The 18,012-nt window shown below is 45.5% G+C and overlaps 1 protein-coding gene across 1 annotated transcript in view; it reads left to right on the top strand.

Annotated features, from left to right (window-relative positions):
* The window catches only part of fbln5 (fibulin 5), a 46,955-nt gene extending 30,145 nt beyond the window's left edge, over window positions 1–16,810 (top strand). The window contains exons 7-11 of the mRNA XM_029730968.1: window positions 3,499–3,615; window positions 5,265–5,387; window positions 7,664–7,790; window positions 11,442–11,640; window positions 15,093–16,810. Of these exons, the coding sequence (XP_029586828.1) occupies window positions 3,499–3,615; window positions 5,265–5,387; window positions 7,664–7,790; window positions 11,442–11,640; window positions 15,093–15,254 (728 nt within the window). The 3' untranslated portion in view covers window positions 15,255–16,810. The remainder of the gene's footprint in view (window positions 1–3,498; window positions 3,616–5,264; window positions 5,388–7,663; window positions 7,791–11,441; window positions 11,641–15,092) is intronic.
* The last annotated feature ends 1,202 nt before the right edge of the window (window positions 16,811–18,012 follow it).

Below are 18,012 nucleotides of genomic sequence, written 5' to 3' on the forward strand. Positions count from 1 at the left end.
CAAGCTCTGTCAAGTTGGTTGTTGATCATTGCTAAGACAACGATTTTCAGGTCTTGCCATAGATTTTCAAGTAAATTTAAGACAAAACTGTAACTAGGCCACTCAGCAACATTCACTGTCTTCTTGGTAAGCAACTCCAGTGTTGGTTTGGCCTTGTGTTTTAGGTTATTGTCCTGCTGAAAGGTGAATTCATCTCAGTGACTGGTGGAAAGCAGACTGAACCAGGTTTTCCTCGAGGATTTTGCCTGTGCTTACCTCCATTCTGTTTCTTTTTTATCCTGAAAAACTCCCCAGTCCTTATAGATTACAAGCATACACATAACATGATGCAGCCACCGCTATGCTTGAAAATATGGAGAGTGGTACTCAGTAATGTGTTTATATTGGATTTGTCCCCAAACATAACACCTTTTATTCAGGACAAAAAGTTAATTGCTTTGCCACATTATTTGCAGTATTACTCTCACGCCCTGACCTGTGAGAGACGTTTTATTTACTCTAGTTTGGTTAGGTCAGGGTGTGATGTGGGGTGGGCAATCTAGTTTGTGTATTTCCTTGTTTTGGCTGAGTATGGTTTCCAATCAGAAGCAGCTGTCTATCGTTGTCTCTGATTGGGAATCATACTTAGGCAGCCCTTTTTCCCTCCTTCAGTTGTGGGATGTTGTTTTTGTACAGCTCAGTAAAGCCTGCAGAACGTGACATTTGTTTTCCTTTTTTTGTTGTTTTGATTTAGTGTTCTGAGTTATAATAAATATTAATCACGAGCACTCACCACGCTGCACCTTGGTCTCCTCTCTACGACGATCTTCACAGAAGATCCCACTACAAAAAGACCAAGCAGCGTGGTCCGGAGCAATGGACCTGGGAAGACATCCTGGACGGCAAGGCATCCTGGACGTGGGAGGAGATCCAGGCCGGATGGGATCGCCTCCCATGGGAACAGGTGGAGGCAGCGAGAGCAGAGCGGCGACGAGACGAGGAACTAGCACGGCAATGACGGAAGCACGAGAGCCAGCCCCCACATTTTGTTTTGGGGGGGGCACACGGGTAGATTGGCAGAGTCGGGGTGGAGACCTGAGCAAACTCCCCGTGCTTACTGTGGGGAGCGAGTGACTGAGCAAGCACCGTGTTATGCGGTGATGCGCTCTGTGCCAGCGCCCCGCATTTGCCAGGCTAGAGTTAGCATTCGGCCAGGAAGGGTGGTGCCAGCTCAGCGCTCCTGGTCTCCAGTATGCCTCCTCGGTCCAGGATATCCTGCGCCGGCTCCGTGCACTGTGTCGCCAGTGCACATTCACAGCCCAGTGCGTCCTGTGCCAGCACCCCACATTTGCCGGGCAAAAGTAAGCATCCAGCCAGGACGGGTTGTGCCAGCTCTACGCTCGAGACCTCCAGTGCGCCTCCACGGCCCAGTATATCCTGTGCCTGCCCCATGCACCCGGCCTCCAGTGGGTCTCTCCAGCCTGGTACGCCCTGTGGCAGCTCCACGCACCAGGCTGTCAGTACGTCTCCTCAATCCGGTGAGACCCGTTCCGGCTTCACGTACGAAGCCTCCAGTGATGATCCATGGCCCGAAGCCTGTAGTGGTGATCCATGGCAAGAAGCCTCCAGTGATGATCCATGGCGCGGAGCCTCCAGTGATGATCCATGGCCCAGAGCCTGCAGCGACGGTCCCCAGTCCGGAACCTCCTGAGACGGCCCACAGTCCAGATCCTCCTGAGACGGCCCACAGTCCGGATCCTCCTGAGACGGCCCACAGTCCGGATCCTCCTGAGACGGCCTACAGTTCGGCGCCTCCAGCGACGTCCCACAGTCCGGCGCCTCCAGCGACGTCCCCCAGTCCGGAGTCTCCAGCGACGTCCCCCAGTCCGGCGCCTCTAGCGACGTCCCCCAGTCCGGAGTCTCCAGCGACGTGCCCCAGTCCGGAGTCTCCAGCGACGTCCCCCAGTCCGGAGTCTCCAGCGACGTCCCCCAGTCCGGAGTCTCCAGCGACGTCCCCCAGTCCGGAGTCTCCAGCGACGTCCCCCAGTCCGGCGCCTCTAGCGACGTCCCCCAGTCCGGAGTCTCCAGCGACGTGCCCCAGTCCGGAGTCTCCAGCGACGTCCCCCAGTCCGGAGTCTCCAGCGACGTCCCCCAGTCCGGAGTCTCCAGCGACGTCCCCCAGTCCGGAGTCTCCAGCGACGTCCCCCAGTCCGGAGTCTCCAGCGACGTCCCCCAGTCCGGCGCCTCCAGCGACGTCCCCCAGTCCGGAGTCTCCAGCGACGTCCCCCAGTCCGGAGTCTCCAGCGACGTCCCCCAGTCCGGAGTCTCCAGCGACGTCCCCCAGTCCGGAGTCTCCAGCGACGTCCCCCAGTCCGGAGCCTCCAGCGACGTCCCCCAGTCCGGAGTCTCCAGCGACGTCCCCCAGTCCGGAGTCTCCAGCGGCGGTCTGCCGTCCAGAGTCTCCAGCGGAGTTATAATAAATATTAATCATGAGCACTCCCCACGCTGCACCTTGGTCTCCCCCTTACGACGGTCGGCACAATTACTTTAATGCATTGTTGCAAACAGGATGAATATTTGTATTCTGTACAGGCTTCCTTCTGTTCACTCTGTCAGTTAGGTTAGTATTGTAGAGTGACTACAATACATTGTTAATCCATCCTCATTTTTCTCCTATCACAGCCATTAAACTCTGTAACTGTTTTAAAGTCACCATTGGCTTCATGGTGAAATCTATGAGCAGTTTCCTTCCTCTCCAATATTCAATGTCTGCTTTTTACATTTTTACCCATCTACCAATAGGTGCCCTTCTTTGCGAGGCATTGGAAAACCTCCCTGGTCTTTGTAGTTGAATCTGTATTTGAAATTCACTGCTCGACTGAGGGACCTTACAGATAATTGTCTGTGTGGGGGTACAGAGATGAGGTAGTCATTCAACCATGCAACTCATTATGTGACTTGTTAAGCACATTTTTACTCCTGAACTTATTTAACCTCTACTGGAGCGGTGACCAACAAAACAATAAATAGAAAACACATGTTTTTTTTCTTTGTAATATCTTTTACCAGATCTAATGCGTTATATTCTCCTATATTAATTTCACATTTCCACAAACTTCAAAGTGTTTCCTTTCAAATGGTATTAAGAATATTCATATCCTTGCTTCAGGGCCTGAGCGACAGGCAGTTAGATTTGGATATGTCATTTTAGGGGCAAATTTTTTTTTTAAAGGGTCCGACCCTTAAGAGGTTTGAAGCTTGTCATGACAAAGGGGTTGAATACTTCTTGACTCAAGACATTTCAATTTTTTTCATTTGTAATTAATTTGTAAAAAAAAAAATTAACAAAAATTAAAACCAGAATTCCTTTTTTTTTTTTTTTAATATAATGGGGTATTGTTTGTAGGCCAGTAATCAATTTTAAATTCAGGCTGTAACCCAACAAAATGGTGAAAAAGTCAAGGTAATAACCGTGTTGTAGTGAAGGTGTTAATCTAACCTCCTCTCTCCTCTCTCTAGATGTGGACGAGTGCGAGGATAACCCCTGTGCCCACGGCTGTTTCAACACCTACGGCTCCTACATGTGTAGCTGTGAAGAGGGATTTGAGCTGGCTTCTGACGGGACCACCTGCAATGGTGATGACAAGAGATCAAATAAGTTCTGTGTTGCTGCAACCAAAGAGAAGGGTGTCCATCCCCAATGGCACCCTATTCCCTATATATATAGTGCACTACATTAGACCAGAGCCTTATGGACCCCTATTCCTTATATAGTGCACTACATTAGACCAGAGCTCTATGTGACCCTATTCTCTCTATATATATATATATAGTGCACTACATTAGACCAGAGCCCTCTGGCGCCCTATTCTCTATATATATATATAGTGCACTACATTAGACCAGAGCCCTATGGCACCCTATTCTCTCTCTATATATATATAGTGCACTACATTAGACCAGAGCCTTATGGCACCCTATTCTCTATATAGTGCACTACATTAGACCAGAGCCCTATGTGACCCTATTCCCTATATATATATATAGTGCACTACATACATGACCTCAGAGAGTCAGGACACCCCTGTAACGTCCCATCTGAAAGACGGCACCCTACACAGGGCAGTGGGATATTTTTTAGACCAGAGGAAAGAGTGCCTCCTACTGGCCCTCCAACCAGGGACTGATGAGTGCCCTATGGCACCCTATTCCCTATATATATAGTGCACTATGTTTGACCAGAGCCCTATGGTGCACTATATATAGGGAATAGGGTGCTATTTGAGCCACTAAGTTGTTGAAGTGAGACAGATAAAGGAGGTCTATGGTAACCTAGTGATTCATAACCATCCAAATCATTATTTTATATCTGGATATTGTTCAGTCATTATTTGTGCCCCTCGTTACACTTTGATTCTTGGGTAATATTGTAATGACAGTGATGACTATGATGTGGTGTTTTATGATGTACTGTGGTGTACTGTGTTGTACTGTGGTGTACTGTGATGTACTGTGATGTACTGTGATGTACTGTGGTGTGCTGTGTTGTACTGTGGTGTACTGTGATGTACTGTGATGTACTGTGGTGTACTGTGTTGTACTGTGTTGTACTGTGATGTACTGTGTTGTACTGTGATGTACTGTGATGTACTGTGGTGTACTGTGATGTACTGTGGTGTACTGTGGTGTACTGTGATGTACTGTGGTGTACTGTGGTGTACTGTGATGTACTGTGGTGTACTGTGATGTACTGTGTTGTACTGTGGTGTACTGTGATGTACTGTGATGTTACGGGATGTACTGTGGTGTACTGTGGTGTACTGTGGTGTACTGTAGTGTACTGTGATGTACTGTGGTATACTGTGGTGTACTGTGGTGTACTGTGATGTACTGTGATGTTACGGGATGTACTCTGGTGTACTGTGGTGTACTGTGGTGTACTGTAGTGTACTGTGATGTACTGTGGTGTACTGGGGTGTACTGTGATGTACTGTGATGTTACGGGATGTACTGTGGTGTACTGTGGTGTACTGTGATGTACTGTGTTGTACTGTGATGTACTGTGATGTACTGTGTTGTACTGTGATGTACTGTGATGTACTGTGTTGTACTGTGGTGTACTGTGATGTACTGTGGTGTACTGTGTTGTACTGTGATGTACTGTGATGTACTGTGGTGTACTGTGGTGTACTGTGATGTACTGTGGTGTACTGTGGTGTACTGTGATGTACTGTGATGTACTGTGATGTTACCTGATAACTACTAATGCTGTGTATCACCTGTAGACCTGGACGAGTGTGGTTTCTCAGAGTTTCTGTGTCAGCACCGCTGTGTGAACACACCTGGCTCCTTCCAGTGTCACTGTCCTGGGGGATACTACCTTTATGAGGATGGGAGAAGCTGTGAAGGTAATCAGGACACCTACTGTACTAACCCTAACCTGTCCTTGGGGATACTACCTTTATGAGGATGGGAGAAGCTGTGAAGGTAATCAGGACACCTACTGTACTAACCCTAACCTGTCCTGGGGGATACTACCTTTATGAGGATGGGAGAAGCTGTGAAGGTAATCAAGACACCTACTGTACTAACCCTAACCTGTCCAGGGATGGGAGAAGCTGTGAAGGTAATCAGGACACCTACTGTACTAACCCTAACCTGTCCTTGGGGATACTACCTTTATGAGGATGGGAGAAGCTGTGAAGGTAATCAGGACACCTACTGTACTAACCCTAACCTGTCCTTGGGGATACTACCTTTATGAGGATGGGAGAAGCTGTGAAGGTAATCAGGACACCTACTGTACTAACCCTAACCTGTCCAGGGGTGGGAGAAGCTGTGAAGGTAATCAGGACACCTACTGTACTAACCCTAACCTGTCCTGGGGGATACTATCTTTATGAGGATGGGAGAAGCTGTGAAGGTAATCAGGACACCTACTGTACTAACCCTAACCTGTCCAGGGGTGGGAGAAGCTGTGAAGGTAATCAGGACACCTACTGTACTAACCCTAACCTGTCCTGGGGGATACTATCTTTATGAGGATGGGAGAAGCTGTGAAGGTAATCAGGACACCTACTGTACTAACCCTAACCTGTCCAGGGGTGGGAGAAGCTGTGAAGGTAATCAGGACACCTACTGTACTAACCCTAACCTGTCCTGGGGGATACTATCTTTATGAGGATGGGAGAAGCTGTGAAGGTAATCAGGACACCTACTGTACTAACCCTAACCTGTCCAGGGGTGGGAGAAGCTGTGAAGGTAATCAGGACACCTACTGACAGCAGTCTGTAATCTGTCAGCATGACAGGAGACTGACTTACTGGGTGAATCTCAATATATCAAATCACGTTTTTGGTCACACACACATATTCAGCAGATGTTATTGGTCCACACACATATTTAGCAGATGTTATTGGTCCATACACATATTCAGCAGATGTTATTGGTCCATACACATATTCAGCAGATGTTATTGGTCCATACACATATTCAGCAGATGTTATTGGTCCATACACATATTCAGCAGATGTTATTGGTCCATACACATATTCAGCAGATGTTATTGGTCCATACACATATTCAGCAGATGTTATTGGTCAATACACATATTCAGCAGATGTTATTGGTCAATACACATATTCAGCAGATGTTATTGGTCAATACACATATTCAGCAGATGTTATTGGTCAATACACATATTCAGCAGATGTTATTGGTCCATACACATATTCAGCAGATGTTATTGGTCCATACACATATTCAGCAGATGTTATTGGTCCATACACATATTCAGCAGATGTTATTGGTCCATACACATATTCAGCAGATGTTATTGGGGGTAGCGAAATGCTTGATTCCTTGCGTTGCATCCTCTCTCCTCGTTTCTTACTCAAAATGTCAGAGGAAACTAAGGATCTTCTCTTCAAAGCTATCCTCGTTTACCTCTGGCATTTTGGGAAGGTGATGAGAATACTTTTTAGATTTACCCCGGGACTAACTTTACCATAACCTTTCTAGATAGGACTAGATAACCTGCAGTAGGTCTCTCTCCAGGAACAGGGTTGGAGAGCCCTGGACTAGATAGATGTAAACCTACAGGAGGGTATCTCTCCAGGAACAGGGTTGGAGAGCCCTGGACTAGATAGATGTAAACCTACAGGAGGGTATCTCTCCAGGAACAGGGTTGGAGAGCCCTGGACTAGATAGATGTAAACCTACAGTAGGTATCTCTCCAGGAACAGGGTTGGAGAGCCCTGGACTAGATAAATGTAAACCTACAGTAGGTATCTCTCCAGGAACAGGGTTGGAGAGCCCTGGACTAGATAGATGTAAACCTACAGTAGGTATCTCTCCAGGAACAGGGTTGGAGAGCCCTGGACTAGATAGATGTAAACCTGCAGTAGGTATCTCTCCAGGAACAGGGTTGTAGAGCCCTGGACTAGATAGATGTAAACCTACAGTAGGTATCTCTCCAGGAACAGGGTTGGAGAGCCCTGGACTAGATAGATGTAAACCTACAGTAGGTATCTCTCCAGGAACAGGGTTAGAGAGTCCTTTAGTATAGTATACCTACCTATTGCTTGTTTTGTTTTCATTGTGTAATAATAATATTTGTAATTTGTTATGATGGATGATGATGTTGTGTAACTAACGTTAATTGTTGTGTGTTTGATTTTTGAAGATATCAATGAATGTGAGACTGGTAACAACACGTGTACAACAGCACAAGTATGTTTCAATTTCCAGGGAGGCTATACATGCTTGGATCCGCTAAAATGTGATCCACCGTACGTTGAACTCAGTGACAAGTAAGTACTCTCAATACTCTCTCTCTCTAAGGACTGTAGTCATATTAATGCCTAGTCAATATCTCTCATTATAACTAACTATTGCTATTTTAACGCTTAGAACTTCACAAATAAATACAAAATAATTTTTTATAATTTGAAAGGAATTCCTGTATGAAATCAGAAGTTTTTTTTTAAAGTGATACACTAAATGACCAAAAGTATGTGGACACCTGCTTGTCGAACATCTCATTTCAAAATCATGGCCATTAATATGGAGTTGGTTCCCCCTTTGCTGCTATAACAGCCTCCACTCTTCTGGGAAGGCTTTCCACTAGATGTTGGAACATTGCTGCTATAACAGCCTCCACTCTTCTGGGAAGGCTTTCCACTAGATGTTGGAACATTGCTGCTATAACAGCCTCCACTCTTCTGGGAAGTCTTTCCACTAGATGTTGGAATATTGCTGCTATAACAGCCTCCACTCTTCTGGGAAGGCTTTCCACTAGATGTTGGAACATTGCTGCGGGGGGACTTGCTTCCATTCAGCCACGAGCATTAGTGAGGTCGGCACTGATGTTGGGTGATTCGGCCTGGCTCGCAGTCGGCGTTCCAATTCATCCCAAAGGTGTTTGATTTGGTTGAGGTCAGGACTCTGTGCAGGCCAATCAAGTTCTTCCACTTCGCGCTTCCACTGCTCCAGAGACCAATGGCGGCGAGGTTTACACCACTCCAGCCAACGCTTGGCATTGCGCATGGTGACATTAGGCCATGGAGACCTATTTCATTAAGCTTCTGACAAACAGTTCTTGTGCTGACGTTGCTTCCAGAGGCAGTTTGGAACTCGGTAGTGAGTGTTGCAACTGAGGACAGATGTTTTTTATGCACTATGTTCTTCAGCACTTGACGGTCCCGTTCTTTGAGCTTGTGTGGCCTACCACTTCACAGCTGAGCCGTTGTTACTCCTAGATGTTTCCACTTCACAATAACAGCAGGGCAGAAATTTGACAAACTGACTTGTTGGAAAGGTGGCATCCTATAACCGTGCCATGGTGAGCTCTTCAGTAAGGCCATTCTACTGCCAATGTTTGTCTATGGAGATTGCATGGTGGTGTACTCGATTTTATACACCTGTCAGCAACGGGTGTGGCTGAAATAGCCGAATCTACCAATTTGAAGGGGTGTCCACATACTTACGCATATATAGCGTACAGTTGAATTCGGAAGTTTACATACACCTTAGCCAAATACATTTTAACTCAGATTTTCACAATTCCTGACATTTAATCCTGGGAGAAATTCCCTGTCTTATGTCAGTTAGGATCACTACTTTATTTTAAGAATGTGAAATGTCAGAATAATAGTAGAGAGAATTATTTATTTTAGCTTTTATTTCTTTCATCAAATTCCAAGTGGGTAAGAAGTTTACATACACTCAATTAGTATTTGGTAGCATTGCCTTTAAATTGCCTCCTTGCTCGCACACACTTTTTCAGTTCTACCCACAAATTTTCTATTGGATTGAGGTCAGGGCTTTGTGATGGCCTCTCCAATACCTTGACTTTGTTGTCCTTAAGCCGTTTTGCCAAATCTTTGGAAGTATGCTTGGGGTCATTGTCCATTTGGAAGACCCATTTGTGACCAAGCTTTAACTTCCTGACTGATGTCTTGAGATGTTGCTTCAATATATCCACATCATTTTCCTACCTCATGATGCCATCTATTTTGTAAAGTGCACCAGTCCCTTCTTCAGAAAAGCAGACCCACAACATGATGCTGCCACCCCCGTGCTTCACGGTTGGGATGGTGTTCTTCGGCTTGCAAGCGTCCCCCTTTTTCCTCCGAACATAACGATGGTCATTATGGCCAAACAGTTCTATTTTTGTTTCATCAGACCAGAGGACATTTCTCCAAAAAGTATGATCTTTGTTCCCATGAGCAGTTGCAAACTGTAGTCTGGCTTTTTTATGGCGGTTTTGGAGCAGTGGCTTCTTCCTTGCTGAGCGGCCTTTCAGGTTATGTCGATATAGGACTCGTTTTACTGTGGATATAGATACTTTTGTACCTGTTTCCTCAAGCATCTTCACAAGTTCCTTTGCTGTTGTTCTGGGATTGATTTGCACTTTTCACACCAAAGTACGTTCATCTCTAGGAGACAGAACTCGTCTCCTTCCTGAGCGGTATGACGGCTGCGTGGTCCCATGGTGTTTATACTTGCGTACTATTATTTGCACAGATGAACGTGGCACCTTCAGGCGTTTGGAAATTGCTCCCAAGGATGAACCAGACTTGTGGAGGTCTACAATTTTTTTCTGAGGTCTTGGCTGGTTTCTTCTGATATTCCCATGATGTCAAGCAAAGAGGCACTGAGTTCGAAGGTAGGCCTTGAAATACATCCACAGGTACGCCTCCAATTGACTCAAATGACGTCAATTAGCCTCTCAGAAACTTCTAAAGCCATGACATCATTTTCTGAAATTTTCCAAGCTGTTTAAAGTCACAGTCAACTTAGTGTATGTAAACTTCTGACCCACTGGAATTGTGATACAGTGAATTATAAGTGAAATAATTTGTCTGTAAAGAATTGTTGGAAAAATGACTTGTGTCATGAACAAAGTAGATGTCCTAACCGACTTGCCAAAACTATAGTTTGTTAACAAGAAATTTGTGGAGTGGTTGAACAACGAGTTTTAATGACTCCAACCTAAGTGTATGAAAACTTCCGACTTCAACTGTATGTCTGTCAGTAACCAGGTTTCCATCCAAACGTTTTATGCGAGTAAAGTACGTTGGTTAAAAAAATAATGTCACGAAAACAGGAAACTTTCCAAATGTCGACAAAATGAATGACGTCGGTGGAAACACTTTTATGCTCAAATATGGAAATAATAACCATCATGTCGAAGTAAACTTGGAGTCACGTGATGACGTGGTCTTTCCCACTACGACTCAGGAAACCATGCAGTTTATTATTAGGCTACAGATGAAATAAATGATGATGGGAGGTGAAAAATACACACGATGAGTTTGATGAGCCGTTTTAATGAACACAGAGGGTCTTATTTCTGGTCACATGATGATAGATGCTCGACTGCCGTTTAAATTTTTTTTTTTTAAATGATCTCGCTCTTTTCGTCCATAATAATGATGTAGGACACTGTATCTGCCAGCTGTTGACCAGAGCGCAGGGACCAATACCAGAATAGACACATTCGCTATATAACATTTTTTTGCTGTTGCGCTTAAAGCATCAGTAGAGTTTAGAATGTGTCTGGAAACCTATTTAACTTCCTGTATTTTTGTGGGGGGTAACATGGGAATTGAACCGCAAAAAGTTATTTTTATGCACACTTTGTCATCATTCACATCCTTTTATCTGCAACAATTTAATTTGATGGAAACACATCTCTGCTGGGAAAATGCTAATTGTTATGCAGATTTTTTGATGATTCTCATGAAAATCTGTCGCCAATTGGATGGAAACCTAGCTAGTGATCATGAGTTGCCGTGATACTTCTGATGTTTTAGTTGTGTTTATATACATAAATGTTTTCATTTGAGTTTATTGTAAATGTACCTATTATACTGTTATATTATTAACCCAGGTTAAAATATGTTTCCCTCCCTCCCCTCCCCTCCCATCCCCTCCCTCTCTCCCCTCCCTCTCTCCAGTCAGTGTATGTGTAGTGCTGAGAACCCAGCTTGTAGAGACAGGCCCTTCACCATCCTTTACCGCCACATGGACCTGTCGTCAGGCCGCAGCGTCCCAGCAGACATTTTCCAGATGCAGGCCACTACCAGATACCCTGGAGCTTTCTATATCTTCCAGATCAAAGGACCGGGCAACGAGGGACGAGAGTTCTACATGAGGGTGAGAGAGAAAGGGAGGAAGGAGTGTTCTACATGAGGGTGAGAGAGAAAGGGAGGGAGGAGAGTTCTATGTGAGGGAGGTAGGGAGGAGAGGACTACATGAGGGAGTGAGGGAGGGAGGAGAGTTCTATGTGAGGGAGGAGAGTTATACAAGAGGGTGAGAGAGGGAGAGAGGAGAGTTCTACATGAGGGAGGGAGGAGAGATCTACGTGAGGGAGGGAGGGAGGAGAGTTCTACGTGAGGGAGTGAGGGAGGGAGGGGAGTTCTACGTGAGGGAGTGAGGGAGGGAGGGGAGTTCTATGGGAGGAAGGGAGAGAGCAAGGAGAGTTCTACGTGAGGGAGGAGAGTTATACGTGAGGGAGGAGAGTTCTACATGAGGGAGGGAGGAGAGTTCTATGTGAGGGAGGGAGGGAGGAGAGTTCTATGTGAGGGTGAGAGGTAGGGAGGAGAGGTCTACATGAGGGAGGGAGGGGAGTTCTACAGGAAGAAGGGAGAGAGCGAGGGGAGTTCTACATGAGGGAGGAGCGTTATACAAGAGGAAAGGAGGGAGGGAGGAGAGTTATACAAGAGGGTGAGAGAGGGAGGGAGGAGAGTTCTACGTGAGGGAGGGAGGGAGGGAGGAGAGCTCTACGTGAGGGAGGGAGGGAGGAGAGCTCTACGTGAGGGAGGGAGGAGAGTTCTACGTGAGGGTGGTAGTGGAGTAGCGGCCTGAGGGCCATGTAATATAATGTTTTTAAAATGGGATAACTGCTTTAATATTGCTGGACACCAGGAAGAGAAGCTGCTGCCTTGGCAGGAACTAATGGGGATCCATAATAAACCCCGGGAAGAGTAGCTGCTGCCTTGGCAGGAACTAATGGGGATCCATAATAAACCCCAGGAAGAGTAGCTGCTGCCTTGGCAGGAACTAATGGGGATCCATAATAAACCCCAGGAAGAGTAGCTGCTGCCTTGGCAGGAACTAATGGGGATCCATAATAAACCCCAGGAAGAGTAGCTGCTGCCTTGGCAGGAACTAATGGGGATCCATAATAAACCCCAGGAAGAGAAGCTGCTGCCTTAGCAGGAACTAATGGGGATCCATAATAAACCCCGGGAAGAGTAGCTGCTGCCTTGGCAGGAACTAATGGGGATCCATAATAAACCCCAGGAAGAGTAGCTGCTGCCTTGACAGGAACTAATGGGGATCCTTAATAAACCCCAGGAAGAGTAGCTGCTGCCTTGGCAGGAACTAATGGGGATCCATAATAAACCCCAGGAAGAGTACCTGCTGCCTTGGCAGGAACTAATGGGGATCCATAATAAACCCCAGGAAGAGTAGCTGCTGCCTTGACAGGAACTAATGGGGATCGATAATAAACCCCAAGAAGAGTCGCTGCTGCCTTGACAGGAACTAATGGGGATCCATAATAAACCCCAGGAAGAGTAGCTGCTGCCTTGGCAGGAACTAATGGGGATCCATAATAAACCCCAGGAAGAGTAGCTGCTGCCTTGGCAGGAACTAATGGGGATCCATAATAAACCCCAGGAAGAGTAGCTGCTGCCTTGGCAGGAACTAATGGGGATCCATAATAAACCCCAGGAAGAGTAGCTGCTGCCTTGGCAGGAACTAATGGGGATCCATAATAAACCCCAGGAAGAGTAGCTGCTGCCTTGGCAGGAACTAATGGGGATCCTTAATAAACCCCAGGAAGAGTAGCTGCTGCCTTGGCAGGAACTAATGGGGATCCATAATAAACCCCAGGAAGAGTAGCTGCTGCCTTGGCAGGAACTAATGGGGATCCTTAATAAACCCCAGGAAGAGTAGCTGCTGCCTTGGCAGGAACTACTGGGGATCCATAATAAACCCCAGGAAGAGTAGCTGCTGCCTTGACAGGAACTAATGGGGATCCTTAACAAACCCCAGGAAGAGTAGCTGCTGCCTTTGGCAGGAACTAATGGGGAACCATAATAAACCCCAGGAAGAGTAGCTGCTGCCTTGGCAGGAACTAATGGGGATCCATAATAAACCCCAGGAAGAGTAGCTGCTGCCTTGGCAGGAACTAATGGGGATCCATAATAAATCCTAATATAAATCAGGCCTGAGGACAAAAATAAACAGACAATGCTGTAACTAGGTTTGCAGTGTGTAGTTCGCGTTAGAACGACGCCATCTGTTTCATTTGTTATTAGCCTTATTAAACTAATACCAGCAGGATACATACGGGATATACAGAACAGAACACAAAGTAATCTGTAACACTGTTGCTCGGTCGGCCTTTCTGTGTCAGGTATAGTTGACAGGCAGATGGACCAATAAGAGTCTGTAGTTTTAGAGTGGGCGGAGCACTACCAGGGCTGCCCAGTGTCATATAGACTATGGGCCCCGGTCAACTGTAGTGCACTACGCAGGGCCCCGGTCAACTGTAGTGCACTACGTAGGGCCCCGGTCAACTGTAGTGCACTACGTAGGGCCCCGGTCAACTGTAGTGCACTACGTAGGGCCCCGGTCAACTGTAGTGCACTACGTAGGGCCCCGGTCAACTGTAGTGCACTACGTAGGGCCCCGGTCAACTATAGTGCACTACGTAGGGCCCAGGTCAACTGTAGTGCACTACGTAGGGCCCCGGTCAACTATAGTGCACTACATAGGGCCCCGGTCAACTATAGTGCACTATGTAGGAATTGGGTGTAATTTGGGATGCTGACTGAGTGGATATTCTGATTCCCTGATAAGACTAGAAGTTTCCTCAAGCTGTTTTTGGTGTGTAGTACTGTACTGCAAAGACAAAGTGTGATGAAATCCCTCCATGGTAAAGTGTGAACATACAGTATTGTTCTGAACTCTCTGCCACATCTCCACATAGTTTAGAGAACAGGCGTGCGCTATGTAGTTTACAATCGAAGTTACCCGCTGCATATCTCAAGAGTTCTGCACTCAGATCTTTTGCCCCCAGTTGCTCTCTGTCTATCCGTTATAGCTCAGTTGGTGTATCATACAATGTTGTCCATATGGCAGAGGGAGGCACATGCATAACTAGAGTGTAGAGGCCTGCCTACTGTCCCGTGATAGATGGAGGCCGACAATTTGATCCCATGTTTTTCGTCAATATGTCAAACAATCAATCTATCAAATTTATTTCTAACAAATTCTTTACATAAACAAACATTACAAAAGTGCTTTAAACTTCAGTAACACGGCCTACAATCCCAAATTCCAAGCAGAAACACAGGGGCCCAGATGTCTAAAGTTAGGAGCTACATTCAACCGTTAGTCCATGATGTCTGAAATCTCTCTCTCTCTCTCTCTCTCTCTCTCTCTCTCTGTCTGTCTGTCTGTCTGTCTGTCTGTCTGTCTGTCTGTCTGTCTGTCTGTCTGTCTGTCTGTCTGTCTGTCTGTCTGTCTGTCTGTCTGTCTGTCTGTCTGTCTGTCTGTGTCTCTCTCTCTCTCTCTTTCTCTCTCTCGTGTTACAGCAAACCAGTAACGTGAGTGCCACTCTGGTCCTGTCTCGACCCATCAAGGGTCCCAGGGAGCTGGTCCTGGACCTGGAGATGGTAACCGTTAACAACGTCATCAACTTCAGAGGCAGTAGTATCATACGGCTCACGATATACGTGTCAGAGCATCCTTACTGAGGCCCTGACCTTTAACCCCTGACCTCTGGCCAATCACTACGTCCGGTCCGACTCTCACAAGCCCCAAGTATTACCTTCCTAGATTCCTTCCTTCCAGCAGGCAGCTCCCCTCCACTCCGCTTCACTCCCATTTTTTTATGGATGATGGGGTCTCTTCCACTACAACTATCGTCTCAATAAACTCTTACCCGTTGTTATAGGAGACGGGGGGGGGGGGGGGCACCTTCCTCTCCATTTCACCACCTCCCCTCCCCACTCTTACATCAACATCAGACTGTTACTGGACTGTACATTATGACTGTCTATACATCAGACGGTACATTATGACTGTCTATACATTGGACTGTACATTGACTGTCTATACATTGGACTGTACATTATGACCGTCTATACATCAGACTGTCACTGGACTGTACATTATGACTGTCTATACATCAGACTGTTACTGGACTGTACATTATGACTGTCTATACATCAGACTGTACATTATGACTGTCTATACATCAGACTGTACATTATGACTGTCTATACATTGGACTGTACATTGACTGTCTATACATTGGACTGTACATTATGACTGTCTATTCATTGGACTGTACATTATGACTGTCTATACATCAGACTGTTACTGGACGGTACATTATGGTGCCTATCAGACTGTTACTGGACGGTACATTATGGTGCCTATCAGACTGTTACTGGACGGTACATTATGGTGCCTATCAGACTAAGGACGTATCTACACAGAAGGATATTTATGTTGTATTGTAAAGGCTGTGTGACTCTGTCTGTCTCTCTCTCTCTCTCTCTCTCTCTCTCTCTCTCTCTCTCTCCTCTGCTCTTTAAAAATACAGATTTCCAATGACATTTACTATTAAGGTAATTGAAAGCAGTGTTGTCAGTCTGGGTTGTCTACTGCGTACTCCTATTTGTGTTATTAATGAACTCACAGTTACCTTATTTTCTGTGAAGCGTTATCCTTTAAATAAGCTGTGAATGTGAGCTTTACAATATGTGATACAATGTGTTAGTGATGCTTTGGGCTTTTTTGTGTGTGTGTGTGTGTCAACCATCTACAGACTAAGATCTGTAAAAAATAAAAAAAGGACCTTAATAAAACCTTGACAGTATGTTTTCTACCTACCTAACTGAACTAGCCTGGTCCCATGTCCGTTTGTGCTATCATTCCATGGGAATGGCAAGGAGTGGAATGTTAGCCCAAAACAGACTGCTACCAGGCTATGACTGCTCTGGTCTGGGTACACTTTGTTTCTGTCACTGTATTGTGAAAGAACAACACAAGTGTGTGTTCTACTGTTGCAGAGGGGGGGGGGGCTCACCTCCTTCAGCTGGTGAATTACCATCCTAATTAAGCTACACACATTCCATTTTTCATTTTTCATTTTTGAGACAATCATTTTTGTCATCGGTGCCCCCTCAGATGCACAACGGATTTAACAAGATACATTTCCATCGAATATTGTCTTTGTGTTTAATTTTGCAACGTTTGCCATGAACAAAACTCTCCCCATAAAAATAAAAAAAATGGTGGTCAGTTCTGTTTTGTGTTTTTTTTTTGTCTAAAAGTCTTTGGCAGATTTCATTAATTCCTCTTCAGTAACAACCTGTAAGTTCTACAAGCGAGCCAAGTCAGTCATAATAAAACATTGTACTAGACCTGAACACTATATCTGGTCAAAGTTATTCTTCTTATATTACAATGTCATGGGTATTTTGGAATAAGATATCATAACACAAGGCAACCCACAGATGCAGATGGTTGGAGTCTTCGATGTTTAATAATCCAAAATGGAGTAGGCAAAGAGAATGGTCGTGGACAGGCAAAAAGGTCAAAACAAGATCAGAGTCCAGGAAGTACAGAGTGGCAGACAGGCTCGTGGTCAAGGCAGGCAGAATGGTCAGGCAGGCGGGTTCAGAGTCCAGAAAACAGTCAAGGGTCAAAAACCCGGGAGGACTAGCAAAAGGAAAATAGCAAAAAGGCAGGAGAACGGGGAAAAAAACGCTGGTTGATTTGAACATACAAGACGAACTGGCACAGGGAGACAGGAAACACAGGGATAAATACACTGGGGAAAATAAGTGACACCTGGAGGGGGGGAGACAATCACAAGCTCAGGGGAAACAGATCAGGGTGTGACATAAGACCTTTATTAAAGTGGTCAAATGAGATCACTTGTGATAAGGGTCGCCTAATAAATGCACTGTACATACAGTTGAAGTCGGAAGTTTTCATACACTTAGGTTGGAGTCATTAAAACTCGTTTTTCAACCACTCCACAAATTTCTTGTTAACAAACTATAGTTTTGGAAAGTCAGTTAGGACATCTACTTTGTGCATGACACAAGTCATTTTTCCAACAATTGTGTACATACAGATTATTTCACTTAATAATTCACTGTATCACAATTCCAGTGGGTCAGAAGTTTACATACACTAAGTTGACTGTGCCTTTAAACAGCTTGGAAAATTCCAGAAAATGATGTCATGGCTTTAGAAGCTTCTGATAGGCTAATTGACATCATTTGAGTCAATTGGAGGCGTACCTATGGATGTATTTCAAGGCCTACCTTCGAAATCAGTGCCCCTTTGCTTGACATCATGGGAAAATCAAAAGAAATCAGCCAAGATCTCAGAAAAAATTATAAAAATTGTAGACCAAGTCTGGTTCATCCTTGGGAGAAATTTCCAAATGCCTGAAGGTACCACGTTCATCTGTACAAACAATAGTACGCAAGT

The sequence above is a fragment of the Salmo trutta genome, chromosome 33, assembly GCF_901001165.1.
Source record: "Salmo trutta chromosome 33, fSalTru1.1, whole genome shotgun sequence".
In the NCBI taxonomy this organism is placed as follows: domain Eukaryota; kingdom Metazoa; phylum Chordata; class Actinopteri; order Salmoniformes; family Salmonidae; genus Salmo; species Salmo trutta.